Source organism: Gopherus evgoodei, chromosome 14 (genome assembly GCF_007399415.2).
Source record: "Gopherus evgoodei ecotype Sinaloan lineage chromosome 14, rGopEvg1_v1.p, whole genome shotgun sequence".
Lineage (NCBI taxonomy): Eukaryota > Metazoa > Chordata > Testudines > Testudinidae > Gopherus > Gopherus evgoodei.
The window spans coordinates 18823996-18840269 of record NC_044335.1 but is presented as its reverse complement, the minus strand read 5'-3'; the positions used below and the strand labels follow the sequence as shown (position 1 = coordinate 18840269).

The window sequence follows — 16274 nt, the reverse complement described above, 5'->3', positions numbered from 1 at the left end:
ACACACACACACACACACACACACACACACACACACACACACACACACACACACACACACACACACACACACACACACGTGCGTGCAGGGCCTCTGAATATTAGTTCTTTTGTGCAATCCCTTGTCATTATAATTTTCTTACCAGGTTTCATAGCTTCTGCTCCAGGAAGGCCCAGGAATCTCACACCTCTTTCCTCAGAAGCTGGCTGATATCTTGCCTGTATTACTATAGGGTTACATCCTCAAAGCTGAATCTAGAAACCGAGTTTGGAGAAATCGATCTATGCTAAATGAAGCTAAATCGCTCATCATTGCACACACTCTCCACAACTGCTATCCTTTTCCTCTTGTGTCCCTCAGCATGGGTCTGTCTCTCTCTCTCTCTTAGGGGTGGGGGCTGGTACAAAGCTCCAGCTAGGACTGTCTCAGCCAGACGGAAGACTAAACCAGTCGATTCTTTCATGAGTTATTTTTTGGTAGCAAAAAGTAGCAGCATCTGAGGTTTCAGCAACGGGTGGTGAGCATGCACTGCAGCACCTGGAATGATTATTCAATTACACAAAGAAACGCGGTAATGCTTTATTATAAAACCATAAACTTCGTATCTGGCATAAACACACACAGCCTTCAACTTTACATTAACTTCCCTCAAGCCATCATTCAAGCCTTATTACTAGTTTCCACCTGCCGAAGTCATGATTTAGCACTGAGATCACTTAGGAATGATCATTCTCTCAAGGATAACTGAGTACTGCAACTGCTGTATGTGGCAACTTCTCCAAAGCAGAAGCCCGGCTACATAGCAGAGGTATTAGTGAAAGGCAGAAAGCACTTGCACTTCCCTGCTGCTACCCATTCTGCATAGGTAGTTTGGATCTGAAGTATTTTCCATTTCATAAATGACCATGGAAAAAGTCTTTCAGATTATTACTGTGAGCAAGTATTCTGCTAATGGATTCTAACCATGGGGAATTTATTTTATCTGAATAGGCCACAAGGAAAAAAAAAATCTGATGCCAGCCAAATGTTTCGTATTATCATCATCAATATATTTTAACAGAGTTTGGAGAACGGACTTTTGAAAATTCTACCTAAGTGCCTTAGGTTCCTAGAGTCGGATTTTAAAACTGGGGATTTTGCCACAGCAGTGGGATCTGACCTTCCAGCAAAACAAATCTCATGGAAGTTACAATGAAAATACACTAACAGTTTGTGTAATGCTCTTTCCTTCCTGTTCAGTAAGTTATAGGCAGGAAAGTGGAAGTAGACCACTCACATTTATTACTGCCATTATTCATATGCATTTCAGCATCACAGTAGGGGCAGAGCTATACCACATTTATTATACAGAGTAACGTTCTACACCAGAAGACAGTTGTGTAATACAGCTTATTATAGTCTCACTATTGTTTAAATTTTCTTACTTCCAGAGAGCTTTGTTTCATATTTCTTAGTACAAAATCACAAGCCATCTAGAACTCAAAGGAAATTAAGAGGACAGAGAAATACAAAATATTCAAAGAACGCCCCGACTCACACTAAAAAGCAGGTATACTCAGAACACACACTGCTGAAAGTCCTTTTTCCTTGCTCCCTATATATGAAGGAATTTCAGGTTAGCTAAAATGTACAGGAGCCCCAAATTGAGCTTAGGCCTAGCAGCTGAGTATCTCTAACCCAGAATTTACTCGCTCTTGCTGACAGGGGTAGGTCAAGTGTCTAAATCAGTTTGGCATTGTTGTTTTAATTTTTAACTTGTGTTCTCTGTTTTAGTGAGCAGCAGTTGCTAGGCCCTGGAATGGGCTTGGAGCCTGATCCTGTATGCCCTGGGCATCCAACAGTTCTGTACATGTTCTCAGTCAGATGAAATTGTTCCTCATGATTTACCATTCTACCCAGCCCAACACAGTCTGTAAAAAGTACATATTTTTCCAGTTCCCGTCCTAACAAACATTAAACAGGTCACAAAAATCCAAGTACCGAACACTAGCATCTGGATCACCCTTTTTGCAGCAGTTTACCAATTTGGAGGAGAAAAAGGCTCCATTTTTGGATATACCATTTTCTCCTGCCCCAACTCTTTTCAATCCAATAAGCCAGCTTTCCACTTATGCTGTTTAAAATAACAAACCAGAAAGTTACATTGACCTGTGTCACTTTGTGCCCACTCACTTTCACAGTGTGATTTATTAGCTAATAAATGTGCATGTGCAAGAATTCCTGATGGCATTCCACTGTCCATGTCAGCTGACCCTAGCTCACCCATTCCATTGAACTCCATGCCCTGCTACAACCGGCTGTGGGAAACAAAGCATCAGAACCCCTTTTTTTAATCAAGAAACAAGAAGTGGTAATTTGATCATTAGACTCCTATCTTAGTCTCCCTAGGCTGATTGTTTTGAAAACATAGTCACCGTGTTTCCTTACTGAGGCCTACAGCAGAGTACATGGCCTTACATTTGCTAATGATCCCATTTATTTGAGAAGTCACTAGGGTCTCTGTTCCCAGAATCCCACTCCACTTTAAAAAAAAATCCTTTGCATTAACAATTCATTTTCAAACAATGACAATACCTGAATATGACTATACTTGAACTTAAAATCGTGTTGTTGTTGTTTTGTTTTTTAAATAAAAAAGTTTCAGAGAGGATAAAAAATCACCAATTATGATCCTAATTCAACAAAATATCTAAGCAGATACTTAAGTGCTTTGCTGACTTTGGACCTATGTTCCTAAACTTGGATTCTATATCCTATGCCTGGACACACTGGGCTAACAAAGAGGCTCAGTATGTCTTCTTGATTCAGAGGTGATCTAATTAGCTTCAACTTGTCCATCATCTCATTTGCACTAGGGAGATTGTACTCTACTCCTTCTATTCGTTTATCCTATCTCATTCTGAACACCTCTTAGTAACTACACACTTACCTACACAGGCCTGGAAAATGTGTTTTCTGTTAGCAAGCTGAAATTTCTCCTTTTTTTAACTTTAACTCCATATCTTATCACTCAACATCTAGTAAAAACTCTCCCGCTTCTGAGCATATCACTGGGAACCAGAACTTCAGTGTTCTAATCCCAGAGCTAACACCAACTTCCCTTGTACCCTAACCACACTTAACTTGTTTGCCTCTGTCTTTCGCATAGGTAAAACAGATATAATTACACACTTAACCACCATATAGGGATGTTGTGAAGATTAGTTAATGTCTATGAAGTACTGTGCAGATGTACTTAATAGTATTATGTTGTCCCCACTTAAATATAATTGTTTTGTTTTCCATATTAAGAGCCTTCAACCTGTCCCTGTAACTGAACTCTTTTCTGTGCCTTTAAAAAGTTAATTGAGCTGCAACTTCTAGTATTATTTTAAGATTATCTGCTGTGCCACATATTTAAACAGCAAGTGTAGCTGTGTAATTTCATCCTGGAACCAATAATTTTATTCACCTAAAAATCAGTTTAGTAGTTACTAACCATCTTGCAAGCCAAATATAATGGGAGAAAATCAATTTAAACTCTCTGTTTGAAGCTTGTGCTGGGTCATTATAGAGAAAGACTAATCTGCTAAATAATTAAGGCACTGCATTTGTGGAGTGAGACAAAAAGCAACATTACAGACGAAAAATAATTCTGAGCTGCCATTTCCCTCTTTAATCTATAATTAGACTATGTACTTCAAATATAGATATTAGTCTGACTCAGGTTTAAACCAGAGCCAGTGAATGGGCTTTATGGAAAAGCACCTGATCTGTGCCAAAGAAACTAGAAATGGAGTCATCCCCTTTAGCTCCAACCTCTGGTTAAGAGTCAACCTTGGTACCGTTGGTTGAGCGTGAGGAAAATACATTAGAAGTAAGCAGCTTCTGGAACAAAGAGGGTACGCCCCCTTATTAAAAATAAATTACTGCAGTAACTGCTCCAAGCACTGCAATAACTATAGTAACCTGGAACAGGCCACTTTAAGCATTTGTAAACTATTGGTTTAGTATGTAACATGTCCCCTCACTTTAGTGGCTGGTCCACAGAAGAGGATAAAAGCCTACTACTGCTAACAGAGTTACTCTTTTAGTTCAAATGGTAAAGGCCCAGGCTTTTAATGTTGAAGGTCCCCCATTCATTCTCTGTTGATAACCCATGGCAGAGGTAGAAGAGAGTGGGGGTCATTATCCATACTTTTTCTCTGAAAAAGTTTATGTAGTAAAGAAAATATATATCGCATCGCATCATGGATGCCATTTGAAAATGTATAGCCCCTAAGGGCACAGATGCTTTGATGTTCAATGGATCAGCTGAATTTTTTGTTTTGTTTTGTTTTCTTTTCTATTTTTTGTTTTTTATACTACTTTACTTTTCAAAAAAATGATAAAAATCAACAAACTGGTTGCAGTGCAAATCTGCACTGGGACACATGTCCTCGTCACTAAAAGCACAAACAATTAGAACTAATTTACAGTGCCTGAAGAGAGATCAAAAGGGGATAGGACCTGGAGGTGCTCTCTTCAGAGTAGGGTCAGGAGGCCTGACTGCAGCTCTCCCTACTGGTCCTCAGGCACATGAGCGCTGAGTGCCTTTCTTGGTTGGTGCATAAATAAAGAATTTTATTCCCAGAAGTGTGAGGACAGTGCCTTCACTAGTGCTACAATTCTTTTTTTAAAATGGATTAAAACCTGATTTTTTTCCCTCAGCACCAGCTCAGGCATCAAAAGGACACAAGGGTCGGTGTATTACTGACAGTCATTCTGAGGGTACGCCTACATTGCCAAAAAGCACAAACAGCTCTAAGTCTCAGAGCTCAGGTCAACTGAGTCAGGCTCACGTGGCTTCCACTATGGGGCTACAAACAGCAGTGTAGACATTCCAGCTCGAGCCAAAGCCTGGGCTCTGATACCCACCATCCTCGCCAGGTTTCATAGCCCCAGCTCCAACCTGAGCAGGAACGTCTACGCTGCTATTTTTAGTCCCATAGTACATGCCCCGTGAGCTGCTGACCCAGGCTCTGAGACTTACTGCTGCCGTTTTTTTTGGAAGTGTAAATGTACCTTGAGTGGCTAGAGGCAATGGGCCTGAATCATCACGGATTTACACCTCGTATAGGCTTTGCACCTGAGCAAATAGGTACAAACCCTGCCGAATCCAAACAACTCTGCTTTACACTCAATTTGTATGGGTGTAAGTGACTAAACAAGGTGAAGACAGTGGGGAATTGGACCCATTAGGATTCTCTCATGCCACAATATGCATCCAAGGAGCTGATAGGCATAACCACATCCCAAGAGAAGCATCTTGATATACATCAAAAACATAGTCCACCCCAGCAGGATGATCAAATTCACAGTCATTAAATGCTGAGGGGCAATTCCTGGTCCCACTGCAGACACCATTTTGTCCTGCTTTGGATGGCAAAGTATTCTACTCCCAAAGAATCCTTGTGTTCCACAGGTTGAGGATATTTTCAAAATTGGGTGTCTAAAGTTAAACACCTAAATCTGTATTTGTACACCTGAACCAGTGGCCTGATTTTCAGTAACAGCTGCAGGCACTCAGCACCTCTGAAAAATCAGATCACTGATTTGGGTGCCTACATATGGATCCAGGTACTCTAACATCAGGCACTCAAGCTTGAGAATGCTGCTACAAGCGAAGAGCAAGCCTTTTTTCTAGGACACAGTTGCAGAAGAGGCAGCGCGGTCGCTTACGTTTCTTGAAGAGTTTCGTTCTCTGTCCAATAGGGCTCAGCTTATATTCATTTTCCTCACAGTTGCAGTCCTCGCCTTTCCTGCTGTAATACTTGGGCATGAGATTGGAGAGCCCCTTGCTGCTGCTCGCGGCTGCCAGGTGAGCCATTCCTTTGCACTTGTGCAGCTTGAGCTTCCCACTGGCATCTTCTATACACTGCCATTTCTGCAAGTTACATTTGGTTGTTAGAACACTGCCACCATGCCACAGACAGAATACAAAGAGACAGACAGAGCTGGTCATTAGCGACCACTATCCCTCACTACTGTGGTCACTGAGGGTTTTACCAAAAGTATAAAGCTCCATATAAGTGGGTCTGTAAAAGGTTGGGTCAGCAGTAACATCTGAACAAATGCAAATGCACAACAACATCTCTGCAATACAGGTTTACCAGACCCACCATGTGCTAAAAACAGCCCAGGATAAATGGCCGCTTCATTAAATTATCTACACTCAAAATACACTGGTTGTTGCAATCTTCCCATTTTCAACCCATATATTCTTCATTCTGTTTTTGCATTTGATTTTGCTTGTAGGTAAGCTTTTTGGGTGAGTAGAATGAAGGGAGTTGCCATATTTTCTATGCACTTTATTTAGCTTGAGGACAGTTGGCTTATTACCGTAATGTAACAAAACAATCACAGTTATAAATCAAAGATTTAGAAGGCTTTTAACTGGCCAGTTGCCTTCCATACGATTGTCCTTTATACCTGGAATGCACAGTCTACCAGGTCTGGCAGAGGGACTCCCTAATTTCTAGCCTGCTGCCTGTTTCCTTGCGGACTTTAAACAAAACATCCCACAACAGAGAGACCAGTCCCAGAAAAGTGAGAATGAATCTTGGGGCCATGGCAATGGAAGAGTGAGGTTTAGCCTCAACTTTAAAAGGCTGGCAAGTTATTTCCTTTAATGCTCTGCCTCCCTACCAATTCCAGCATTCTCCAGCCTGACAGAATACCGCTTCATCAGTCCAGGAGGGCAACCTTGTGTGTAATCATAGCCCCACCCCACACTATACAAAGAGAGAAGCAACTTCTTTGAGACCTCCACCTCCCTTCCCACAGTCTATGCACTTGTGGGTATGTCTACACTGCAAAGAAAAACCTGAGGCACCGCATCTCAGAGCCTAGGCCAATTGACTTGGGTTCGCAGGGCTAAAAATATCAGTGTAGATGTTACCGCTTGGGCTACAGCCTGGACTCCAAGATCTATGGATTCAATGCCCAAGCAGAAACATTTACACTGCTATTTTTAGTTCTGGAGCCCAAGCCTCGAATCCATGTCAACTGAGATAGGACACTGAGGGTTTTTCTTTGCAGCGTAGGCACACCCTGACCAAGTGTGTATCTCAGTAGCTTTTTAAGGCATACTCCTCTCAGACATCTGGCACTGGGGGAAGATCAGGAAAATGTGTTCAACTGCACCTTTCAGGCTTGATCTACCTCCCACTGAAGTCAATGGAGCTGGGTTGGACAACCATAAAGTGAAAGTCATAATTTCCACCCAAGACGGATACAATCTCATGCCATCCAAACTCTATTTAAGCCCTTGTGCATTTTCAAATTGTAAACATTGACCTGCAGAGCCTTTTGGTACCACTGAATTAGGTATCAAGGGGAAAAAAATACAATAAACTTACAATAAACCGAAAGAAAAGGGCTCATTTTTAAAACATGGAAGTGTGTCTGTTACTGTCCCAAATCTACTGTAACTGGGAAACCCCCGGTCACCTTATAGTTTGTCTTGAGAAAAATTCCACTTTTTCTTTGTTACAGGCTCTCTAGATCTGAGCGTCCAGGCCTTACTGGAACTTTGGGACATTTTCAAAAAGAAACAACAAGAAAAAACAAAACAAAAATAACATCCCAAAAGCAGCAGCTCTCAAGTGAAAGAATATTCTACAACTAGCTTGCCGCTCTATGAGGAAGAATACTCAGTTCCCACAGAGAGATGGTTCTGGGGCTTCGGAAAAAAGCTTTCATTTTCCTTTGAAATTTATGCCACTATTTGCACAACAGCGAAGCAGAAAAGAGCAACCCAGTGCTCGTATTGCACAGGGAGCTTAGAGATCTTGCACAGTCCTGGCCAACCAGGGCTTGTTTCTCCACATTCAATGTGTGCTTTCATTTTTTTAAAAAGTTCAAGAGTTTGTTGTATGCCTGGTGACTGGGAGCTAGGGACTCCTGAGTTGTAATTAAGGCCTGGACACAGACACCTTTTGTGGATTTGGGCAAGTTGTGCGTATCCTAGGCCCAGTCTTACTCAGATTTACGCACCTGCTTAGCATTAAGCACATGCGGAATCCCATGGGACTCCTCAGATTTGTAAAGTTAAGCATTTGCAGGGTTGGGTCCTTAGTTTCCTCCTATGTAAAAGTAGGATAAATTTACCTCCCCGGGTGTGTGCGGAAAAAATCTATGAAGATTAAATTGCCAGGTAAGTATTTTAAAAATTACTTAATGTGATAAAATGTAACTACCTGAGTTTACATTAAGAAATCAGTTTGCTAAATACCAGCTCTTACACTGAAGAAAGCTATACTTTTGAATCATTTTGATTCATCTGAACCTTGTTTTGGAAAATATACAGACCAGCCACATTTCCTGCTTAGTAGAACTCAGCTATAGAAAAATGATGTATCAGTAAAAAGAACCTTTTCCACAGACCCAGCAATGAGGAAGTTAACATGCCAAGACGGTAACTGCTGTATATAAGTGCCCCAATACAATTTATTCTCTTCTTCCTTCATCTCTCATCAAGAAAACAAGAAACGCCCAACTTTCTCCTTCCATGTGAACTGGGAGAATTACTTTAATTTGGTATATTTAAGAATCTTCACAGAGGAGTTTTGAGCTGATGTGAAAGTCACTGGAAGACTGTTACAAAACCACGTTTGTAATCAACAGGCCTATTTGCTGAATAAGTGCACGAAGATACTGCTTAAAACTCTTTAGAAACAGACACTGGACAATTGCACCAAAGAGAGAAGTTCAGAACAAACCACAAATGCTCAGAAATAATTTGCCTCTCTTTTTTCCCTTCTGAACAGAGATGTGTGGGTGTGTACTCAGTGGCATGCTCCCCATGGATTCTGCAATGCACGCTCAGCCTGCTTCTAAGCATTGACACCCGTTTTGTCAAGCAATAGCAGTACCTGCCATCATTCCTGTCTGCTGCAGAGCACATTCACACTGAGGGAAATGAGTACAACTTTCTCTATTTGATTGGAGGGTCATTTAAACAATTAAAACTATCCAAAGAGTGGTAGGTGCCCTAACGATTAACTAGGCTCACAGTCACAAATGATGACCACTTAGCAATAAAATATAATCATTAACAAATAATGGGTTAATTCAGCTAGCCTATAAATCCAAGCAGCAAAACGTCCCCTTTTACCACTCCTTCTTTGTCTTCACTAGGAAAAATCCAGTATGTTCCTAATTCATATTACCTAACTCATGGTAACTAACATCTTAAAAATCTTAGCGAAGATAGGGCAGTTTGTAGTTTTAATAAAAATTAGCAGGCCATTCTGAACAGTCTATCCCAGTGGTTCTCAATCTGGGGGTAAGAACCCCTCAGGGGGTCACGAGGTTATTATATAGGGGGTCGCGAGCTGTCAGCCTCCACCCCAAACTCTGCTTTGTTTCCAGCATTTATAATGGTGTTAACGATATAAAAAAATGTTTTTAATGTATAAGGGAGGTCGCACTCAGAGGCTTGCTGTGTGAAAGGGGTCACCAGTACAAAAGTCTGAGAACCCCTGGTCTATCCCAACCTGCTGTGCGGGAGCCTAGGGTTTACAATGTTTAACAGTGTTAAAACTGCAAACAGATCTGTCTTCACTAGGATTTTAAGCTCACGTTACTTACTACAATTTAGTTGACCTGAGGTCAGTGAGGATGCACTCCCACAGAACACACATCCAAATAAAAGTCTTTTGCAGTGTGGCCTGAAAGCCATCACATTAACAACTCTTCATACTTCTCATTTCATATTGCTCTAGTAGAGGAATTCCTATTGTCCACATTGGGACACTTTGGGCACTGGTGCCCACTGCCACCTATTTAGCTAGGCATACTCTAGTCCTCCCAGCCCCTCCCTCCACATGTATTAATCACAATCTTCATGATTTGAAGAAGCTGAGCCCACAGTTGAATGGGCAATTTCAGTTTTGTGGAAAAGTGATACTAGAATATCACTCCACAAAGGCCCAAAGTATCTCCTACATGTAGAAATAGTTGGGCACTAAAACACAAATCTAGCAGCAGATGTATAAGGAACAGATACTTTTCTTTTACGCATGCAGACAATAATACCTTGGACTTCTTCAGTGAAGCTACCCACTTGTAACATGCACGTAATCCCGTAGTGGCAGATGCATGCTGTATTTTGTATTCATATCAAGAAGCCTTAATTTCCATCCCATTCCCTACCACCATCAAGTGGTTTCGCATTATTGTGCTTCAGAGCTTTCCTGACACTAGAGCAATTAAAGATGTTAATTCAAAGTCATTACTTGGGGCTCCAAACAGAAATAAATAGCTATGACCTCCCTCCCAGTAGGTTTTTTCATGCAGTTCGCTTATATTCTCAGTGCATCTCTTTTTCAAGTGACAATGTTTTTATTTTGGAAAAAGGGGATGATCATTCAATCCTTGTCAGGCGAGACTCTCTCTGAAGCCCATGGATTTCAGGACTAAGCCTCAAGTCAGCATTGTCTCTCACAGGGATTTCTTCTTTTGCTGAAGGAAGGGATAACATCTCAGCAGGCAATAAAGTGAAAGGAGCAACTCCAGCTCTAATCAATTAGATAGTCACAGGCCTTCCTCCCTGGTGGGTTGGACTAATCAGGATAATATGGCAAAATCCTCTGGCTAGGCAGGCATGAGTCACCCAGTCCACTCTCGTGGGCAGGACTGATTTAATGATTCCTAAATCATGCACAACCCATGCAATTCTAGTTTTCACTTGAATATCTCCAGCTTAAGTAATTGGACAGCCTCTACTGGCAGGTAGTTCTATTGCCCAGTGCTACCAAGTTTCCCCTAATACTTAACAAGAAATTTCCCTGTTCTCTCTCATATCCATTACCTCTTATTCTGTCCTTGCTGATTGAAAATAATTGGTCTGTCTTGTATACATCATCTATTTAGATACCTGTAGACAATTATCTCTTCCCTCAGCCATTTGTTCTCCAGACTAAACATATCCAGTTCCTTAACCTTTCCTCACAGGTCTTATTTTCCAAATCTTTTATCTTTTTTGTTGTTATTGTTGCTCTCTTGTGCACTCCCACCAATTTCTCTATCAGCAAAGGATTAATCGAGTTTCCTTTCCTCCAAATCATCAGTATCGAAACAATACTTCCTGCTCTTCATTCTGTTTGGATTCTATTCTTACACTGGTTGATGACTCGTGAAACTGCTGACTAATAATAAAATACAGTAACTCCTCACTTAACATTGTAGTTATGTCCCTGGAAAAATGTGACTTTACGCAAAACGATGTTAAGTGAATCCAATTTCCACATACAAATTAATGTAAATAGGAGGGGTTAGGTTCCAGGCAATGTTTTTTCATCAGACAAAAGGCATTATAAACATATACAGTATAAGTTTTAAACACTTTTAAACAAACAGTTTAATATTGTACACAGCAATGAATGATTGTGAAGCTTGTTTGAGGTAGTGGAGTCAGAGGGTGGGATATTTCCAGGGAATGCCTTGCTGCTAAATGATGAACTCGCACTTGCTGAGCCCTGAAGGGTTAATATGCTGTTGTTAATGTAGCCTCACACTCTAAAAGGCGGCATGGACTGAGGCAGGAGGGAGGAAACACAATAGATGCAGGGCAGTTGCTGCAAACACTTCCCTGCAAAAACTGAACATGATGATGAGCCCACACTATCCAGCTGGAGTGCACCACTCCCTCCTCCTGACACCACATGCATGGCTGCACAGGTGCTGACTTTCCAGGTGCTGGGGAGTGCGTGCATATGAGAGAGAAAGAGAAAGAGACGTGAATTGCCCCTTTAAGTATGCTCACCCCACTTCAAGTATGTTGCCCTTTAAGCATATCAGCCAGTTCAGACAGGAAGCAACAACTTCTAGTAAGCTCCCTCCTTTCTGTCCTTGAGTCCCGTCCCCCTCCTCTGGTTTGTGGGGAGGGCATATGGAGCAGGGGCACATCGTGATATAGACTCACAGACTCATAGACTCTAGGACTGGAAGGGACCTCGAGAGGTCATCGAGTCCAGTCCCCTGCCCTCATGGCAGGACCAAATACTGTCTAGACCATCCCTAATAGACATTTATCTAACCTACTCTTAAATATCTCCAGCGATGGAGATTCCACAACTTCCCTAGGCAATCTATTCCAGTGTTTAACTACCCTGACAGTTAGGAACTTTTTCCTAATGTCCAACCTAAATCTCCCTTGCTGCAGTTTAAGCCCATTGCTTCTTGTTCTATCATTGGAGGCTAAGGTGAACAAGTTTTCTCCCTCCTCCTGATGACACCCTTTTAGATGCCTGAAAACTGCTATCATGTCCCCTCTCAGTCTTCTCTTTTCCAAACTAAACAAACCCAATTCCTTCAGCCTTCCTTCATCAGCAGCCCTCTCCCCCTTCCCCTCCCCCAGCAAGCAGGAAGCTCCCTGGAGCAACTCCAAGGCAGAGGGCAGGTCAGGAGCACCACGGCAGTGGGGGGAGGGCCACCTGAACTGCTGTTGGGCAGCTGCTGAGCCACATACCTTACAGGGAATTTGGGGGCGCTGTTGGCCCCCCCAGTTCTAATCCCCACAAGGAGGGGCTGCTCTGCCAGAGAATCCTGCAAACAGTGGAGAAAGCAGGCAGCTGCCAAACAACGTTAGAAGGGAGCATTGTACAACTTTAAACGAGCTTGTTCCCTAATAGATCAGCAACATAACAATGAAATCACGTTAACAAAGGACAACGTTAAATGAGGAGTTACTGTAGATAGATCATGCCTGAAAACAACACTCAAGAAATCTCTGTGATTTTAAAGGGACTGGAAACAATCAGCAATGCCTCATTATTTTTAAAATGTGAACAAGTTATTTCTTGTTTTAATCACATATTAAGGGACAAATCCTGTGAGGCACTGAGCACCCATAACTTACAATGGATCTCAGAAACTCTTCAGAGGAGATTACTGTACTGCTAAAATGCTCTCGATTCTGGCTGGCTTGATAGCTCACTTAGTTGCATATGCTACACTGCTATAGATGCTAGATTCTTGGGTAATTCCCAGGATTAATCTCTGCTAGCCAGAACAAAGCCAGAGCATCACAAAGGCAGACAGAGCGATGTCTTACTGTGTATTTGTTCCAGTTACTGAAGGAGAATGCTGCACACGGTGGTCCAGTTCCCAAGTGCAGCCAAGATGTGCCCTTCCCAGGGGTCAGAGGGAAAAGGGAGGTCTAAGTCACTTTTCTACTTCCCTAATCCTGGGACCAGTCGGGGTAGTTCAGCCTCCAACATCATAATTATGCTGACAGGAATAAAACCCTAAGGAGTGCTCTGCCAGCCATGGATCACCTTGTTACAGCATGTCCTGGTCACAACCGCTCCTGTCTCTGGCCTGCCATGGACCGTGTTCTCCTCCCGAGAAGCAAGTGGCATAGAGCCACCTTTATGCCACTTGAGTATTCCCTTACCATAGGCAACGGTTCTCAAACTGGGGCCCAGGGCTGAAGCTGAAGCCCGGGGCCAAGCTGAAGCCCAAGCCCCACTGCCTGGGTCAAGGCCCACTGCCTGGGGCTGAAACCCTTGGGCTCAGACTTCAGTCCCCACTCCTGGGATTGTGTAGTAATTTTTGTTGTTAGAAGGGGGTCACAGTGCAAAGAAGTTTGAGAACCTCTGCAATAGGGGAATATAAAGCACTCCTTGCATAGCACAATACAGCCAGAGGGAGGGCTGAGCAACTAGCTTTCCACATGCAGAACTGTTCTGTGGGAGGGAACTAGAGATGGACTCTAAAATCTCCTGGAGAAAACAGCTGTGCAAAAGGAAGCCTTTTAACTCCACACAAAGACATTTTGAGCCATAACAAGCAGCACAACAAAGAAAGAGCAGGGTATGAAGAAGAAATAGTGCAAACTCAGACATCTGTTTTTCTTAGCAAATGGTTAAACACAATTATCTCACATCATATTATTTAAAGAGGAAATGTGCTATTTTTAAAGGCATGGACTAGATTCACCCTAGTGACCTTCTAGCTGAGTGGCTGAAGCATGCTAAGCAAATGTGCTTAATTACTTAAATGGAGTTCTTTGTGCAACTGTTATGGTGATACTGAGGAGTTGCTGGGATTACTCCACAGAGCAATGGTGATATCATAATTGGCTTCCACAAAAGCACATTAATGCAGGCCTCACATTGTATGCTGACTTGGTAAATGGAAGCTGACCCACTTCCATTTACCACGTCAGCATACAATGTGAGGCCGAATTGCAACAAAGAGAAAGAAATTGTGTGCATGCCATTAGGTGTTAGGACAAATGTTTTTTATTTCATGTGGGAAAGAAGAGCTCATCCCCCCCTTTAGATCTCTGAATATGAATTCTGAGCTGTTCTTTCATCTGGGGATACAGTTGTTCTTTGTTGGATGTAACTAATGCAACACTAGCTGCAAAAGAAAACCTGGAAGGCTGCTACACACATTCCCATAGCACTCTGTGGGTATTTGCATTCACTAGTGTCAACCCAAACTCCTGACAAGAGGGAGTTGGTATCAGGGGGTTTAACAGTACAAATGGTCTCAGTGCCCTCTTATTAACCTGATTACAGTCCAAGGGGAATTTGGTAACAGGGAGAAATGACTTAACAGTTTAGGGTTGCAGGGACTGGAGGAAGGTTCTATTTGTAGTGATGGTAGCTGTGTATACAAAGGAGAATTATAAGCTCTCCACTTTGCATTCAACACTCTCCTTACCTCCCCTCCATCCAGGACTCCATCCTCTTCCTCTCTTACTCCTCCTGCCTGGTCCTGATGATCTGCTTCTGTTCTAGCTTTTCTTTTGTCTCCTTGTCCTACTTCAGACTTTCTACCACCTTTCCTACTATCCTCTGTGCTTGGAACATCTTAGTAACAGCCTGGTCCAAAACTCAGTGAAAGACTCCCAATGACTTCAGTGGGCTTTGATCAAGGCCCTAACCCTGACCAAGCTACATCCCTCCATCTTTAAAATAGGATCTGAAAAAATCCATCTATTCTATGAAGCACTCTGGCTACTATGGGCTGCTTAGTATTAAATGCCCTCAATCTCTCATTGGGAATCCACCTTTCAGCACCAGGACCATGGGTTTGTCTACATGAGCATTTAGTTCACAGCAAGCTGGGGTGTGAATCTATCCGGCTCTAGCCTCGTGCGGACTAACAGTCCATGTGGACCCTGCTGCCACACACTAACAGTTCATTAGTTTGCTTTGATCTAGTCCCAAATCAAAGACGACGAGATCAAAGCAAACTAAATGAACTGTTAATGCATGGCAGCAGTGTCCACATGGACAGTTGGTCTGCAGCAAACCAGTGCTGGGTAGATGGACACTCCAGCTTGCTGCAAACTGTTTGTGTAGAAGAGCTCTGTGTTTGTACTGTAACTACTGCACCTACACTTTAAACTTCTCAGGACTGGGATTTGTTATGCATTTGGCACATTTTACCTATTGTGTAGGGCTGTCCACATCAACAGCACCAAACAAATAATAATATGCCCCCTTCATAGTCTGTCTTGCTTCATTCTGAAGTTATTTAGATGCAACCATATTTAGGGACAAATTCTGCCCATAGACAACACATTCATCTCCCACTGCACTTTCTGTCTAGACAGAGAACTAGGGCATGTTCTTTACAGCAAGGGCTGACTGGATTGAGATTCCCTAGGTAAAGCAACCCAGAGTCTAACTGACTCGACTGTTGGGCAATTTTTCCTTATGTCCAACTTAAAAATTTCTCTTTTGCTCAATATCATCCCATCACTTTAAATTACATCTTACTGAAATGCAGAAACAATTATTTCCCTTTCTGACTACACGGACGTGGCAAACCCATGTGCCAGTGTCATACCTCTCCTCTGCAATTTACCAAGAATTCTGGGCAGAGAGCTGACCCCTTTTCTCACTTTTGCTTGATGTCAAAGGTATTTTACTATTCACAGAAATGTAAGTGTGTGCACATGCATGTGTGTTACAGTACAGAGATTGACCCCCACCAAGGACAGTGACATGCAGTAATTTCAGGGGGAAAAGCCTGCATGCGGTTATGTGACCTCTTACAAGGAGACAGTTCCAGTGTCTATCTGAACTTATGTGAAAAATCTTGATCCCTCAATGCCTACTACAAAGTTCCAAGCCACAGGGAAGAGAACACCACAAGAAAGAAGTTGAAACAGCACTGGCAGGATACGTAGTGATGGGAACAGAATAGCTACGTTTCCCTAGACACTTTGTAACAGAAATAGCTAACGTTCCCTCTGACTTAAGGGCCCGACAACTTCAAATACCCACTAT

General features: G+C 42.4%; 1 protein-coding gene across 6 annotated transcripts in view; it reads right to left on the bottom strand.

Moving 5' to 3' along the window:
* The window catches only part of SULF2 (sulfatase 2), a 255156-nt gene that overhangs the window by 22183 nt on the left and 216699 nt on the right, over positions 1-16274 (bottom strand). For all 6 annotated transcript variants that reach the window (XM_030532956.1, XM_030532957.1, XM_030532958.1 and 3 more), the window contains one exon: positions 5701-5905. In XM_030532956.1, the coding sequence (XP_030388816.1) occupies positions 5701-5905 (205 nt within the window). The remainder of the gene's footprint in view (positions 1-5700; positions 5906-16274) is intronic.